The sequence below is a fragment of the Eumetopias jubatus genome, unplaced genomic scaffold, assembly GCF_037043125.1.
Source record: "Eumetopias jubatus isolate StellerSeaLion01/CBP00866 unplaced genomic scaffold, mEumJub1_p1.0 scaffold_7, whole genome shotgun sequence".
Taxonomy (NCBI): domain Eukaryota; kingdom Metazoa; phylum Chordata; class Mammalia; order Carnivora; family Otariidae; genus Eumetopias; species Eumetopias jubatus.
Window position 1 is genome coordinate 21,915,577 of NW_028274813.1, and position 16,158 is coordinate 21,931,734.

General features: G+C 35.4%; 1 protein-coding gene across 4 annotated transcripts in view; it reads left to right on the top strand.

The window, feature by feature from the left end:
• Nucleotides 1-16,158, top strand: part of CEP128 (centrosomal protein 128) — a 393,012-nt gene that overhangs the window by 153,538 nt on the left and 223,316 nt on the right. For all 4 annotated transcript variants that reach the window (XM_088024490.1, XM_028102263.2, XM_088024491.1 and 1 more), the window contains exons 18-19: nt 2,877-3,053; nt 7,494-7,553. In XM_088024490.1, coding sequence (XP_087880616.1) covers nt 2,877-3,053; nt 7,494-7,553 — 237 coding nt within the window. The remainder of the gene's footprint in view (nt 1-2,876; nt 3,054-7,493; nt 7,554-16,158) is intronic.

The following is a 16,158-nucleotide window of genomic DNA, read 5'->3' on the forward strand; positions in this document are numbered from 1 at the left end:
GAATTCCTGGGACCAAAGGAAATTTAGGTCTCCTACTACTCTGCCATCTTGCTCCTCCCTCTAGTCACTTTAATTCTTGAGTATAGCACGTGGACAAATGAAAAGATGTTATAGTTTTGTCAAGTGTTTTATTCATTGAAACTAGAGCTGGTCACGTAGGGGGTTGGATGACCATTTGTTGGAAATGTCAAAGAAAGGATTCTTGAAAGAATAATAGGTAGTTAAACCTACTGATCCCAAAAGTCCATGTGCGTTCATAGTTCTGTGAGTTTTACTTCAAAGGGAGGTCAGTTAGACATGGCCTGCAGACTATGCCACAAAAGATAGTGAAGTGGATAATAAGTTTTCAGTCTTTGCTAAAGAGATTGAATTTATAGAGCCTTTTCTGACAATATCAACATCTAAATATTCCTAAAAGAATATCAAAATATAGAAATAGTTTTGTCTTATTATTGATAAGTCAAGTGATAGCACAGAAAACTGATAGTGGATAGAAGAAAGCTAGCTCTGAGGGAAATGGGAAAAGAAAGAACAGTTAGAACATCAGTGTGAATTGCCTGGGTTTAGAATATCATCAGTTGTCCTTAAAATACTTCAGTAACCTCAGTAGAGTATTTATTAATCTCAACAACAGTGAGAATACAGCAGCAGTCTATAGGTCTTTGTATGCATAGAAGGAACATCCAAACACACCTCAGTAGCTTCTGAGTGTATATAGATCTGCATGGTCATTGATGAAATGATCTTTCCAGTGTTGAATTTGAGTCTTTGAAAAACTTTAAGTCACTTATTCAACAAATTTGGGGAGTTTAAAGATGATTATAAGCATGTTTTGCAGGCTCCCGAAATTGTCAGTTTATTGAGGGAGGCTGGTGAAAAACAATTATATCACTGCTTGATATATATATATTTAAAACTGTGATATACACAATATGCTCTGGGAACATTCTGCTTTGGGAAATCATTAAGGGAAGGAGACTAAGTCTTGAAGGATAAATTTTGAAGGATAGGAAGTATAGGTGGTAGGTACATAGCCAACAGTACATACAGGCGAGTATCCTCACCTAGGGACTTGACAGGAAGGTTGCTTTCTAGTAACTAAGCTTTAAAATCATCAAATGTTGTTCAGAGCCAGGATGTTAATTTTTCAGAAAGATTCCTAGATGAGAGTAAGACTCTGTGAAGATATCAGTATCTCTAAAGAGATGCCTTATCAGTCAGGAGGGAGAGTTTGGACAGAAACAATGTGAACAAAGGAGAAAGTTAGGGAGATGTACTTCAGTCTCCATCCAAACACTGCCCAGGAGAATGGAACACTTGTTACTGTGGTTTGTTAATCCCTGATGTGTCAATGGACACACCAGGCTGCCATTAGCGTGATGCCATTTACACATTGTTTCATAAAACAAACTCCCCTCGCTCCAGTTTCCTATTCATTAAGCAACATTCTGATTATAATTTGCCTTCCCATCCAGATTGGTCTGCAGGGAGAAAATGTACTGGTTATGCTGACACGAACATTCTGATCCATATGGCAGTTATGGTTCTCATTGTAAACTGATGTAGTTAATTGAGTGCCATTCTAGTTTGTACATTAGTCTCTTGTGAGCTTAATGTTACTCTTTTGCTGAAAGAGGACTCCACTCAGGGTACCAAAGGGGAAAGAAGATCCAGTTCCTAAGTTTACCAAGCTGAGATTCAGACCGGAAGGATATAGTCATCAAGATAAACGCTGTCTCTTAGCTACCAGCCCCATTTTCAAATGGTGCAGTTTCAGGCAATGTTGTACACATCAGATGTGATTGGAGAGACATATGAAGGCATATTTGAGAAGCTGCAAGTAGTTGACATGACAGAGTGGGAAGGAGGTGGAAGCTGGAGGGAAGGATAGAAGACAGTTTGTGAAAGGGCTCTCTTCTTTTGGGCAGAGGGTGTTTCGTTCATTTTTTAAAGTAATTTGAGTTGAAAGGAAATATCTTGTGTAATTCTGCTAAAATGCTACCTTTCCTTTCATGATTAACTTTAATTGAGTGGATGGATTTCTTTATTATTTTAATTTCAAGGGTAGGTAAAGAATGATCAGATTACTGTGTAATGAGTGAAATCATAGCTAGCCAGCCATTGTGACTTTTGGGGCCATTGTTTATAATTCTAGTGATTCTGTTACTTTCTTTCAGGTCTGTGCTACACCACTAGAATTTCTCTAGTAATGAAATTGTGCAATCATGATTGAGACTGACTTTGCCTAGAGGGGGGCCCCAAGTCTTTGTAATCTCTTAAAGGATTCTTAGAAACCTCTTTTCATTAAATATATTTGCTTACTTGAGACGTACCTCCCTCTTGCTTTTATCAAATTTACATGACTCAAAGCATTTATGCAGTATGACTGCGTTTGAAAACAGACTTTTTAAAACCTATGTTTTGATGAGATAAGTTAGTAATAGGTATTTTTTTCTGAAATGAAGAAACTAACATAATCTTATTTTATATTTTACTTTTTCTAGTGTTTCACTAATATTTATTGAAAGCTCAAAGTCTGTTCGTGGCATCAGCTTTTACCCTCCAGTCCATTAATGGCATTATGTTATTAAAATGTAAAGGATTTTTTAACTTCATTTTCGTTTGGTTACAGAATTACTTTAATTTTCTTTGCCAAGTATCCACTCACTCAGTTCCTTCAGTGCCCTTTTTCCGAATTCTCTGTAACTTGACCTCAGTTGATGAGTGGGCAAAACGTTTTATTTTAGTGAAGTAAGGAGATTGACAGGGTCAGATCTGTTTTCTACTGCACTTCTTTGTGTTGGTTGTACAGATATTACAAGTGTTTCTTGCCTTTACTTAATAATTAACTTCTGTTCTTTTTATCGATGTTTTAGGAAAAGCATATAAGCAATGAGGAAGAGCACTTAAGGAGGATGGAAGAGGCCAGATTGCAGCTCAAGGATCAACTTCTTTGCCTGGAGACTGAACAGGAATCCATTCTTGGTGTCATAGGAAAGGAAATTGATGCAGCTTGTAAAACCTTCTCCAGGGACTCAATGGAGAAATTGAAAGTAATTATGAGTTCTCATTGTGCCTTTCAGTTAGTTTCCTAATATATAATTATAATAAGATTTTAATGCATAGTTACATGGTAGTCACATTTTTATTCTGGAAAGTTTTATGAAACAAAATAACATCTTGCATTGTTTAGAACGGGATACTGTATCTATTGCACGGTCCTGGGAGAGAAAGTGTACCATTAATTCATTGAATTGCCTCTATCTCACTCTGTAAAAGAAAATGTCTTATGAGAGAGGCAGTAGTTCTGACGGAAAAAGTATCCTTGGAGTCAAGAGGCCTGGGTTTTCGTTATCACAGGCCATTTTTGTTGTTGTTAGTGTATTAATGGCTAATATCTATTGAGTACTAATTATATGGGTACTGTGGTAGCTACGGTGTAGGATTCACTCCCTTAACGCCTAAAACTACCCTGTCCTTTAGGTACTCTGATTAAATTCATTTTAGACAAGAGAAAGCAAGACTTGGGGAGATTAAGTGACTTGCCTCTGGCCATGTATCTAGTTAAATGCTAAAACCAGGACTTTAGACCTTGGTAATCTAACTCTGGAGCTTAAACACATGACCCCTATGCTATTTGCCTTCCCTGTTCAGACAGATTATACTCAAGTGAGTTTTTCTATCTTTAAAACAGAATATTGCTATCCAATTTATAGTTCTAATGAAATGAGAAATAAAAACAGAATTGATCAGGAATGTTTTTAATTCCTTGAAGGCAAGCACCTCCTTCAGTCTAGGTTTTGTAGTACTTCTATGTTGCATTGCATTGCTTCGGTACAGTGGGACCATAACACTTAGCCATCATTTACCCTGTATTTATTTCATGTGATGAGATGGCAGGACTCAAATTTTAGTGTTATGCCTAAGGGCTACTTAGTTTTTAATACTTTTCAGGTGTTTCTTCTTTTTATTTTGTCATTTATGTTTTTCCTCATATAAAATGATCTTCTCTTTTTGTTTTTCATGCTGCTTTCTCCTCTTTTTTTCCTGCTCTTCTTTCTTTCTTATTCTTTTCTTTTTTTTTTTTAATGTGGTGTTTTAAAGAAAATAGAACTATATTACTACTCTTGCAGTGCAAGGTATCTTAGGATTCACCTTTAACAGAAATATCTCAATGAGTAGAATTTGGTGAAGGTGATGGAATTTCTACAATGTATTCCTATCTACATTTTTAAAAAGGCTCAGATGTCATTTTGAGAGGACTGTGAGCCAAATATGAGAAGTAACTGGCTTTAGAGGAAAAACTCAGTTTTGTTTTAGGACCTGTTATAATGATGGTTTATTCTTTTTCCTGTCTGCTGCTGCTTTTTTTATTTAAGACTTGTCATGTTTACTTATATTTAAAGGACGTGTGGCCTTAAGATCGTAATTTCATCTAAAAGAAGCATATATTAACAATGAAATCTTTATTCTACATTTAAGTATTTGCCTCAGGATGGCTTATTTTCAATCAGATAGAGACGTAGAAATGGTATCATTTGGATCATGCTATAAGATATATAAACTTTGTTATATAAACTTTGTTATGGGCAGTTACAGGCTAAAATATAGTGGGTAGATAGCAGATTGCTTAAATATTTTATTTCTTTTTGAGGCACAAATTATTCTTCCAACATATTACAAAAAGCACCCTATTTTATAATAGGCTTTCAGGAATGCAGTGACTTTGGTAATGGGTTTTTACACCTCTTCCCCTAGAGAAAGACATTCAATCCAAGTGATGGGTGGAAAGTAAATCTAAAAGAATGGAAATTCTATTAAGGTTTTTTGTTGTTGTTGTTTTGTTTAGAGTACACTTTTTTCATTGTAGGTCTCTTTCTATTAGTAACTTCTGTTGTTAACCTTCCTATAAACTTGGGGGAAAAAAATGAATACCGAAGAATGTAACATTTGCTCTCACCTCAAATAAACCACCCAAGGTGTTGTTAAAACAAAATTGATTCTATGCTTTATAGTTCAGAGATCTAAGGGAGAGTGGTGGTCCTTATAAAATGTTTTAAAAAATGGAATAATTACAATTATTCTTTGTCATTTGTTGATTTTGATATATTGCTGATGAAAGTTTTTAGCCATTTTATGTAGAGAGTGACAGCTATGATATGAATTGGATAATAGATATGTAAGGAATGAGCCTGAGAAAAGTCCCTTGGGAGTATTGATATTGTTTCTAATTACCTTTTTCTTTCTCCAGCTACCATATTTATTACTTATTCCACTTTAGTAAATGCATGTAGTGTTTGAAAACTTAAGGACAAACACTTAATGAGTCACCACTATTATAAAACAATTAGGAAAGTGTCTGAATTAAAGTTACATCATTTTCACAGACCAATCTTTGATAATCGAAGAGCTTTTCGCATAACACTTGGTCTGAGTATTCACTCATTTGTAGAGCTTAATAAAGAGGATAGGCTTGGATCAAGACAGATGTAGGCTCAAATTGCATCTCTCCAAATTGCTGATGTATGACCTTGGACAAGTTATGTAATTTCTCTTCTAAGAATGCATGTTCCATTTATAAGTTGGCTTATTTTGAGGATAAAGTAGAATAAGATAACATAAGGTGCATATTATGGAGTGAAATATCTTGCACTTAGTGAATACTCAACTAATGCTAGCTAACATTATTATGTAGTGTCCTTTTTTTTGGTCATATATTCATATATATTTGTATATGTATATATATCTTTTAACTTTTTTAAAAAAGTATTTTAGGGAGGGAGAGAGAGAGAGAGGACGAGAACAAGTGGTAGGGGAGGGGCAGGGGGAGAAGCAGACTCCCTGCAGAACAGGGAGCAGACATGGGGCTCTATCCCAGGACTCTGGGATCATGACCTGAGCCAAAGGCAGATGCCTAACTGACTGAGCCACCCAGGCGCCCCTGTTTCTTTTAACTTTTTATGACAAATTGTTGTTACAGTGCTCTTGTCACAAGAGACCTTGAAGTCTCTTTCCTGATGATGACATCTTTATATGCAATTAGTAGTAATAATAGTGTTCTATGCGCCAGACATTGTGCTAACCCTCATTTTATTTAATTTATACTTTGGCCTTATGAGGCAGTTTGTCTACTTTATAGATGATAATCTGCAGCTTAGAGAAATTAAGTCACACCACTTGTAAGTGGACAAGGCTGTTCTCTTAAACACTAAACTATATATAAATTTGTAAAAAAAAATCACAAAATATGAACATTACTTATACACCTATCAAATTATTTTAGACTTTAATCTTGAACACTCGATCTTAGGTCACTGAAGTTTTAATTGAAAACTATCACACAGATGAATGGAAAAGAACAATAAAAACATAATCAATCAGTGACAATCATTGACAAATAGATGCTTACAAAAAGCAGAATTTAAAGAGGAAGAAAACACTATGAACTAGAGGCAAGATTTCACTGAAGTCAGGGAGGCATGAGAGTTGGTGAGATTTGGATGGTGAGAAAAGTGGAGGAGAAAAAAGTTGGATATAAGAATATAGCACTCTTGTTTATGGCATATGGTCAGCATCATTATGTATTCATCATGTGTCTAAATGAATTACCTAGTGATATTCCTTGGGGGAGTGATGTGCACACACATCAGGAAGTATGGAAATATTTGAGAATAGAAATAGACATCTCTTGCAAAGGGATAGGGTATTTTTAAGCAGGAAGTTTCTAGAGAGGAGACCTGTAAAAATATCACACGTAGCACCTGTTTCAAAGAAAATAGGAACTGAGAAAAAATTTTGTGTTTGCAATCATAAAGTCAGTGACAATCTTTGAGCACCGTTTTATTAGTAATAAGGCAGAACCAGATGGCAAAGGATTTTATAAATGAGTTGGTGTGAGGAAATCAAGGCAGCTGATATAGACAACCTAATTATTGTAGGGTTTTGTTACCATCATGAAATATAAAGCAATGTTTGCACAAAGTCATGTTGATTAGTTTCTGTCAGTTCTACACAACCATTAATGAGACAAAATGGCCCTCATAGTATGAAATTAAAGAAGGATAAATGAGACAAAGAATTAAGTTTCGTGTAATTACATCTAACCCACTGTGAAATATATTATGTGAAACAAGACTGAGGCAAAGAAACAAAAATGAAGTACACTGGTTTAATTGAGGCTGCTTGCCAGAAATCCTTGGAATCAGCCTTCAGAGATTCTAGCAATGGTAACACTTGGGAGTTGATTCCTGTCTCTGTATTTGTGCTAAATATTTACTGTCAGTGCATACATATATACATACATACATGTGTACTTAAGTAGACATACTAGATAAATGGTGGTTTGGAATTGGTTGGGTACTTGATATGAACTTTTTTCTTTTTAAACCTTTAAATTTAGGGACTAAACTTTTGGATATTATGGTGAAGAATTTCACTTATGTAAATTTATTTCAGAAAAAATTCTACTTCTAATAGACTATTTCCTTTTGTAGGTTTTCTCATCTAGTCCTGATATTAACTATGACCCACATCGCTGGTTAGCAGAAAGCAAGGTAATTTATCTTTAAGTCCTAAAATTACCATAATATTTATGACTTTCAAGGTGTCCTATTTGGGCCAGCCATACATTTTGTTATAGAACAGAACATACGGAGCTGTTTTGAGGAAGATATCATTGTCATGCATTTAAGAAACCTCCATGTTCCTTTAATTTAACATTTAAAAAATTAGCTTAACTATATAGGACTATAGTTCACAGAATGGGAAAATAAAGGAAGGTAAAACTGTTGAAATATCAAAACTAGATTGTCAGACAAATTCTTCTGCCTTTTCCTTGGGATGGGCAATGTCTCGGGAAGTGTATAAAGGTCCAGGCAGATATAACCAACCTTTATTTACACATAGATACTTAATATATTTTAGTTCCTGGAGGTAAGCTCAAAGCCTACCAAATCTCTGTGTGGCTCAAACAAATCCCTTCATTTCTCTGGATATCTTGTTTCTTCACCTGCAAAATGGGAAGGGTAAACTTTATGTTCTGAAGATAACTTTCTTGCTTCGTGGTTCTTTGGTGATTTAAATTTAAAGGGCAGGTAAGCAAATCTAAGTAAAATCGAACAATTTGCTAATTTTAGCAGGAAGATTCCTCTGCACTGTGGGATGATCACCAGCTATTCTCATATATCAGATGAACTTGGAAATTCCTTAATTAAAATATATAGAAAATTATGACCATATAAGATGTAGGTGTCTATCCAAGTATTGACACTTAAGCATTTGTATTCCTTCTTAAACTAGTTTTTTCAGCTTTGAGATGCTAAAGTGAAAAATCTTCTATCCCATTTAAATTCTATAAGAAAACCAACTGTACTATAAACCTGAACAATTGTGGTCCAACTTAGGATTTTATTGTAAGAAAGAACTCTTAAGTTTGTCCCGTATCATAATTTAAAAATACGAGAAAAGTGAGGTTTTTAGAAAAGGTATGTGACTTTTCCAGTGCCGTATAAAGAATGGGAAAATGGATTGCATGTTAGACTCACAATTAATATTCTTACCATTGTGTGTATTACTGTCTAAAGTTTTCATTCAGCCAAGATTTATTGACTGCATACTGTTTTTGTGTATAGACATGAGGGGTATAAGTGTTAGCAAGCCATGGAAATTAATAAGGAAAATGGAAATGTATACAAATTTTTAAAATCCTTAAGGTGTGTTATATTGTTATAAAAATATATAAACATTGACAAGGAAACACAAGAGGAAGAACTGACTGTGACATCTGTGCTAGGAGATAAGAGGGTATGGTGCTACCAGCATGTTACAGAAGGTTTCTGCAAAAATGTATTGAAACTTGATCATACAAAAAATATGCAGAAGTTCTCTAGTTGGCTAATTATAGGTATAATAATGGCAAGAAGTTAAGAATATCTGAGTGAACACAGATAATGCCCTGAGCTTGATGAGTAAGGTACAGGTGGGAGGTGGTGGGGAAAGACAGGGTTCACCTTTGAAGGCCAGCTGTGCATTAAAGAAACCTCTTTAAAAAAATCTTAATAAGAAACGAATAGCGTTATGGTTGACTATTGAAATTTACACAACCTTGTTAAATTTTCCTCCTATGTTAAGCACAGCGATGCTGTTCATTCCTAACCATTTCGATAAAACCAAATGCAAACTTGTATTTATGCCACCTGCATAGGAAATTTAGAAATACATGTTTTGCTGTCTCAGAAATTTTGGGCTAGAAACTTTTGTTGTTCATTAATAAAGCATTTCTCTTTTTTCTTTTTCCCAACTCCTCAATTGTGACAACAAGAGCAATGTACTTGGAATTTTCTTTTAAGTTAAAATCTTTATCATTTCTGAACAGAAAGCTTTCACTGCTGTTGTTCAGTTAAATTGTGAGAGCCAGAGATGACTCTTAATCATAGCTCTTTAATTTGGGAGCTGGTGAGCAGTTTTCCCTTATCATTTAATGGGATTGAACTTGTGATCAGACGAGTTTTAATACTGCATGAGACAAGTGTTCCTCTATAGTGTGAAAGGGTCATGATAAGCAATACCACACTGACCAACTGACTAAGGAGGAATTTAATCTATTTGCTAGAAAGATGGTTTAGGTTATTGATGGGCTACAATACTGTAATTCCCGTGAACTATGACTGGACAGCTCTATAAGTATTGAAGATAAGATCTGAAATCAGAGAACAAAAACTATATGGAAAGTAGAATTGCTATTCAGCTAGTCCATGCTGACATTTTGCAGTATTAGAAGGACCTCTCAGGGCATTTAGTAATTGTTTTCATAAATCTGCCAAATGAATTTCTTCTGTTAGTGTTAACAGAAGAACTAGAAGGATTGAACTGGAAGAACTGGATAGAACTGAAAGAACTAGAGGATTGGGTGAGGATAGTGTCAGTGTTGCTTTGTTGGCATTGGTCACATAATATAAATACGAAGTCCAGCTAAGAGTTGGGCCAGGCTCATAGATAAAATAAGCAAAGAATGGTAAGAACAATACATTAAAGGGAGGAAGAGAATTGAGATAGTCATTAAGGAATACTAGGCAAGCAGTTCCCATAGATCAGGGATTTGTTTTTGTCATAAATCCCAACAAGGCATTTGGAGGCCAAATTTATTCAGTTTAACAGAGAATTTTCTGAGTAGCTACCATGTCCCACACACTATATTACATGCTGTGGGCATAATAATGAATTTGGCATGATCTTTCCTCTTGAGGAATATTTTTTCTCTAAAAAAGCCGACACATACATAATTTCAATATTATCTATAAGAGCTGTGATACAGGGGTGCCTGGGTGGCTCAGGCGGTTAAGTGTCTGCCTTCAGCTCAGGTCGTGATCACAGGGTCCTGGGATTGAGCCCCACATCGGGCTCCCTGCTCAGTGGGGAGTCTGCTTCTCCCTCTCCCTCTCTCTCTCTCCCCAGCTTGTACTCTCTCTCTCAAATAAATAAATAAAATCTTTAGGAAAAAAAAAAGAGCTGTGATACAGGTGTGCAGAAGCTGTCATGGAGTCTGATATCTCAGATGAATATTAAAGCTGGCCAGATAAAGAGGAAAGACCATGTGTGCAGAGTAAACAATTGTAGGAATGGTACGGAAGAGAAACAGCATGATGAATACAAAGAAACCCCAAGTGATTTGGCAGTACTACAGTATGAAAGTGTGAGACAGAGAATGGCAGGGATGAGGCTCTAGAAAGAGGTAGAGAATAGGTCCACCAAGAAGAGCATTGTATGCCATTTAAAAAGGTTAAGTTCAGTTCTACATTTAGGGGGGAACCACAAAGGAGATTTGAACAGGATACTGATTTACTCATTCATATTTCAGAAGCATTACTCTGATAGCGATGTGAAAGGTGGATTAGAGCTGGGAAGACCAAAGACAAGGGAGACCAGTTAAGAGGTCTTTGGATGAGACCAACATCTCTGGGGTGAAAATCCATAAACTAAGGAAATTGTAGAGATTCAGAGGAAGGGACAGACTGAAGTAATGTTTTGGTGACAATACACAAGAGATGCTTAATGTTATGTCAGACGGAGTGATAGAGAAGGGGATGTCTAGGATTTTCAAGACAAACTAGAAGATACTCTCTCAAAGTTTGGTTTCTGAATAGGTGGGCATACAGAGTCCTAGTTAGGCTAACTAGAAGAAGTATTGGAAGAGTTGTCAGCCTGCAATTGATATTTAGAAAGTCCTATTTGGACAGAAAGCCCCAAAGAGAAGCTGGGTCAGAGGCAGAGATCAGAGTTTAGGTTCAAATCATGAAAAGAAACAAGAAGTAGCAAAGACGTTCCTTCCCAGAAAATGTGGACAAATTTCAAATCTAGAGCAGGCAGGCACTCTCAGGATGGAATGACAATAATAGAGAGTATCACTGTTGATCCCAGATCTTAAGGTATCATTTTGTGATACAAATAAAAGAAAAGCTGGTGTCGAACTGCTCTTTAGCACAAGGCAGGATCCTGAGTGCTCTGTTGTTTACAGAACACATTTAATTTGGGAAGTCCAGTATCTATTAATTCCTCAAGATACAAAAAGGTAAATTTATATGCCTCTTTGGCTGTAAAGATCTCTTCCTTCTTCACCTTTATCCCATTTATTCTCCTCTCTTTTTTTTTAATGTGCAAGCTTCATGAGGGAAGACCTGTGTCTAACCTGTTCCTCATTACATCTTGAGCACGTACCATAATACCTACCTAAATGATCAATAAAAATTTTTTTATTTTTTTTATTTTTTAAAGATTTTATTTATTTATTTGAGAGAGAGAATGAGATAGAGAGCACGAGAGGGGGGAGGGTCAGAGGGAGAAGCAGACTCCCTGCCGAGCAGGGAGCCCGATGCGGGACTCGATCCCGGGACTCCAGGATCATGACCTGAGCCGAAGGCAGTCGCTCAACCAACTGAGCCACCCAGGCGCCCAATAAAAATGTTTTTAAAAAAGAGTAATTATATTAGGAATACTACATTTGTCTACTCAAATTACTTCCTCAGTTTGAATATCACCAAAGAATAAATAGCAAGCAGTTTAGATTTCAGTAAATTTATTAACTCTCAAATATTGTTTCATTTGATCAGAACTGTAAACTTTAAAGATTACATAGATAAGAAATACACTTCTAAATTAGTTGGGGATTTTCCTTTATTACTCCATTTGGTATCATCCCGAGGGCTCATACTTTTAATGGTATAATGTGTTCTAGGTGTTGCCTTTCCTTGCCATTTTTGGAATATTGTAACTGAAGTAGCTTTGGAGATCACGTAGTTGAACTTTGAGAAGGCTCTGGGAATTGTGAGATTTACCTGAGGACCTAAAGCTAATTAGTTACTGAGAAGGGTTTAGAACCTGGGTCTCTGAATTCTGTGTCAGTGTTTCTTTCCATTGGCTGTGTAATCTACATTTGAATATAAATCTTACTTTTATGCATATTGTCTTTTTAGTGGTACAGACTTTTTACAACAGTCATTGTGTGAGAAGTATTAGACCCAGTGTATTTAATTCTTATTGAAGGATATGAATAATCATCTAGTATTTTATTCTTCCAGTGTAGACCTCAAAATGAGATACAAAACTCAGGTATCTTGATTCATTTGTTGGAAAGATACTTTAGATTGTGTGCATGGAACACATTCAGTTTAACTGAAAAAAAAAGTATTTTGTATTTTTAAATATGTACTTTTATTATGGAGATATTTTTTCTTTCTTCTTGAATTGTATTCATAACTATGTAGAAAAATGGAGAATATTATTAAAAGAATTATATTTTGAGGTTGCTTCGGGTTTGAATTTCGTACTTCTGGTTTAATTTTTGTTTTGGTGGCCTGGCACATTCTTAAGAATGCCATTCTCTTCTTTACCTTTGGTTCTTCTATAAACATTTCCTCTCAAAATTGTTTTTTGAGTTTTGGCAAAGGAAGTATAGTAGTTAAAAACAGCAAAATTATGGGCTTTAATATAATTGCTAACTCTATCAGCTATAATCTTTTTATTCAAATTTTCTGTTTCTCTAGGTTTTAGCTTTGAGTCATTCCTTAATGATTTTAGTATAATATTACACTAAATCTCGCTAGGGGATTCTTATAGATTAAAAAGATCATTTTGATGGTTTTACTAGATACTTATTCCCACCTAATTGCAAGCTGTCAACTCTGAAGGTAAAAAGTGCCTTATTTAGAAATGCTTTCTCTATTTTAGTTTATTTAGCGGTACTTGATGTAGTTAAATAAATGAGCCTATTATGTAATCTTTAAGATGCTCTTGTGAGTGGTTAATAGAATGGTGTTTGCACTGTGATTAATAGCTTTGTCAGCTAATTATTATTTGGAATTGGTAAAGTTATTCCTATACTGTATTCCAAGCTGTTTCTCTAAGACAATGAAAGATGTTGGGTGTTTCTCTAACAAACACTGATTCTCCTAATTGACTATTGGTTGATTAAATTTCCATAAGTTGATATTTTGTTTTGTAGGATTAATAATATATTCTGCTTACATATTCCATTCATAACAAGCATTTAACTATAACCTATTTTTAACTTTTATATGGTGATGGACTAAAGGCTTTATAGGAATAAACTGAAGCCATAGGTCATATATAAGTCCGCTTGGGCCACCATAATAAAATACCACAAACTGGGAGGCTTAAACAACAGATATTTATTTTCTCACAGTTCTGGAGCCTAGATGTCCAAGGTCTAGGTGCCAGGGTCAGTTTTTGGTGAGGCCTCTTCCTGGCTTGTAGATGGCCACTTTCATGTGGGGGGAGGGGCATTTGGGGGGTTGGGAATATTCCTGGAAGGATTGGGAGTGTCAGGAGACACACTGTCTCTTCCTCTTATAAGGACTCCAGTCCTATAGGATTAGGGCCCCTCTGTGGTAGTAACCTCATTTAACTTTTATTGCTTACCTCCCTAAAGGCACTCTCTCCAGATACAGTCACACTGAGGATTAAGACTTCAACATACAAACTTGAGGGGGACACAGTTAGTCCATAACACATTATCAAACCTTATTAATGCTTTGTTTCAGAGATTATTTTGTGTTATTACTCTTTTGCTTTTACCAGAACCAGTGGGATTATTGTTAGGACAAAACAAATTACTTGTTTCTTTATTATCAACCCTTAGCAGTGGTACTGAGCACAGGCCAAAGATTGAGATGGAGTAAGTAGGAAATCTTTGAGAAAAGGGAAATGTGCAGTTATTTTCTAAATTTGCATTTAAATCACTGGGCAGGAGCAGATTAAACTGGGTGATTGAAACTGGTTATCCCCAGGGACTCACTTTGTTTGGACCACATTGGTTTTAAAAAATAGAATTGGTAATGAACATTTAAAAAAAATTATTCAATTGTATAATTATAGCATGGAATTTGTTTTCCTTTTGAGGTATCAGAAGATCTGATAACATTAGGGTTTCATTCTTATGTGATAGGAAACTGTTGGAGCTGAGAAGAACCATGGACATGATCACATTAGAAGGGGCATCCTTCCAGCCCTTCTTATTGGTTGTATTTTTCTAATCCAGATCAGTGGTATTTAGGTCCTAAATGCGTTATTTTTGAATGACCATTATACTTTCTTAATATAGTGATACTAAAAAAAATCTTGGATATTTTTGTTTTCAAGATATTTTTCTGTTTTATTGCTTAAATGCAAGGCACTACCACTTTGCAAGAACTCCACAGCATCTAATTTTTCATTTAATTGCATGTGTCCTGTCCTCATTATGTGCAGAATGCTGTATTAATTGTAGTGTGTTTGCTCACATACAAACATGAACACACATCCATTCCCAAGGTGCTTTAAATTGAAGAATAATTTAAAATTCTTAAAAACAATCTTGAGGATTTAGTATATCAAATTCTTTGTATTAAAGATAAAGAGGTATACGTGTTTAAGGTGCCAAATAAGCAGCAAAAAGACTTGGTTGAAAATATATCTTTTCCAGAAACTATATATCTAACCTTTACCTTTTATCATGCCAATAATAATATGGAAATTACTAGGGCTTTTTGGTTTATTTTTCTTGAGTAACTGGTTAAGTTTGATGAGGTGAACAAAAGGTATGATCTGTAGATTCAGATTGTTGTTTTAACACAGAAGCAGGCAGCAATAGCATAGACCTCCCCTTATTTTGGCTAGTTACTATCAATTAATGAATGACTTAAGTAGTAATGTTTTAGAAGCATTTTCCTACTGACTTGTATCTAAAATGATTAAATTGTCTGGAATAATTTTTATTACATCATACACTGAACATATTCGCTCATTTTCAAGATTTTAACAATATAGAAGTGTGGAGAATAGAGTATCTATCCTCATTTCCCTGTTTGTACATCTCTCCTTAGTAGGCATGATCATCATAAACAGTTTGGTGTTCATCTTTTCAGTCCTGTTTTGGTTTGGTGGGCTGAGCTGCAGTTGTTTTGACATAGATGTGTATTTTTTTAATTGCCAAATGTACTGGCCCCTTCTTCTTGGAAGTCTTTGACACTTTAAGCATATCCATCTTCTTGTAGTATTTTTATTTTCTTCCTTTGGGGTTCTGTCAACCCAGACTCTTTTAGATTTTCCTTGTGCCTTTCCAATTTCTTCTTCTTAGCTTTATTTTTAGGTTTCTCTTCTGTTCATCTCTTTGAAACTCTCCTCTCTTTCCTTTATAGACATTCCGTGGGCTGTTTTATTTGTTCCTTTGCCTTGAATGTCCTCCATGTTGTTGATTCTTCAGTCTGTATTTCTCGTCCATATCTCTCGAACTTTAGATCTATATATCCAACCATCATTCACACTTCTGTGTCTTAGTCCTAACAACTTCAGCTTATTCCAATCTGATGTTAACTTTTTAACTCCTAAATCTTTGCTTCTAGTTTTCCTCTTTCACAGTTTCTTAAGCTAGAAACTTGAACATCAGTACTGATTCCTTTCTCTCCTTTATCCCTAACATTTAAATCTCAAATACACACACACAGACACACAGACACACACACACACACACACACACAGACACACACACACACACACACATGGGTCCATTCCTTACCATTTTCTCTTGTTTTGAATATTGGTAACCGTTTCTTGAGTTCTAGCCTCCCATATGGGCTTTACTCTATACAAAGAGCAAGCTTTCTAAAG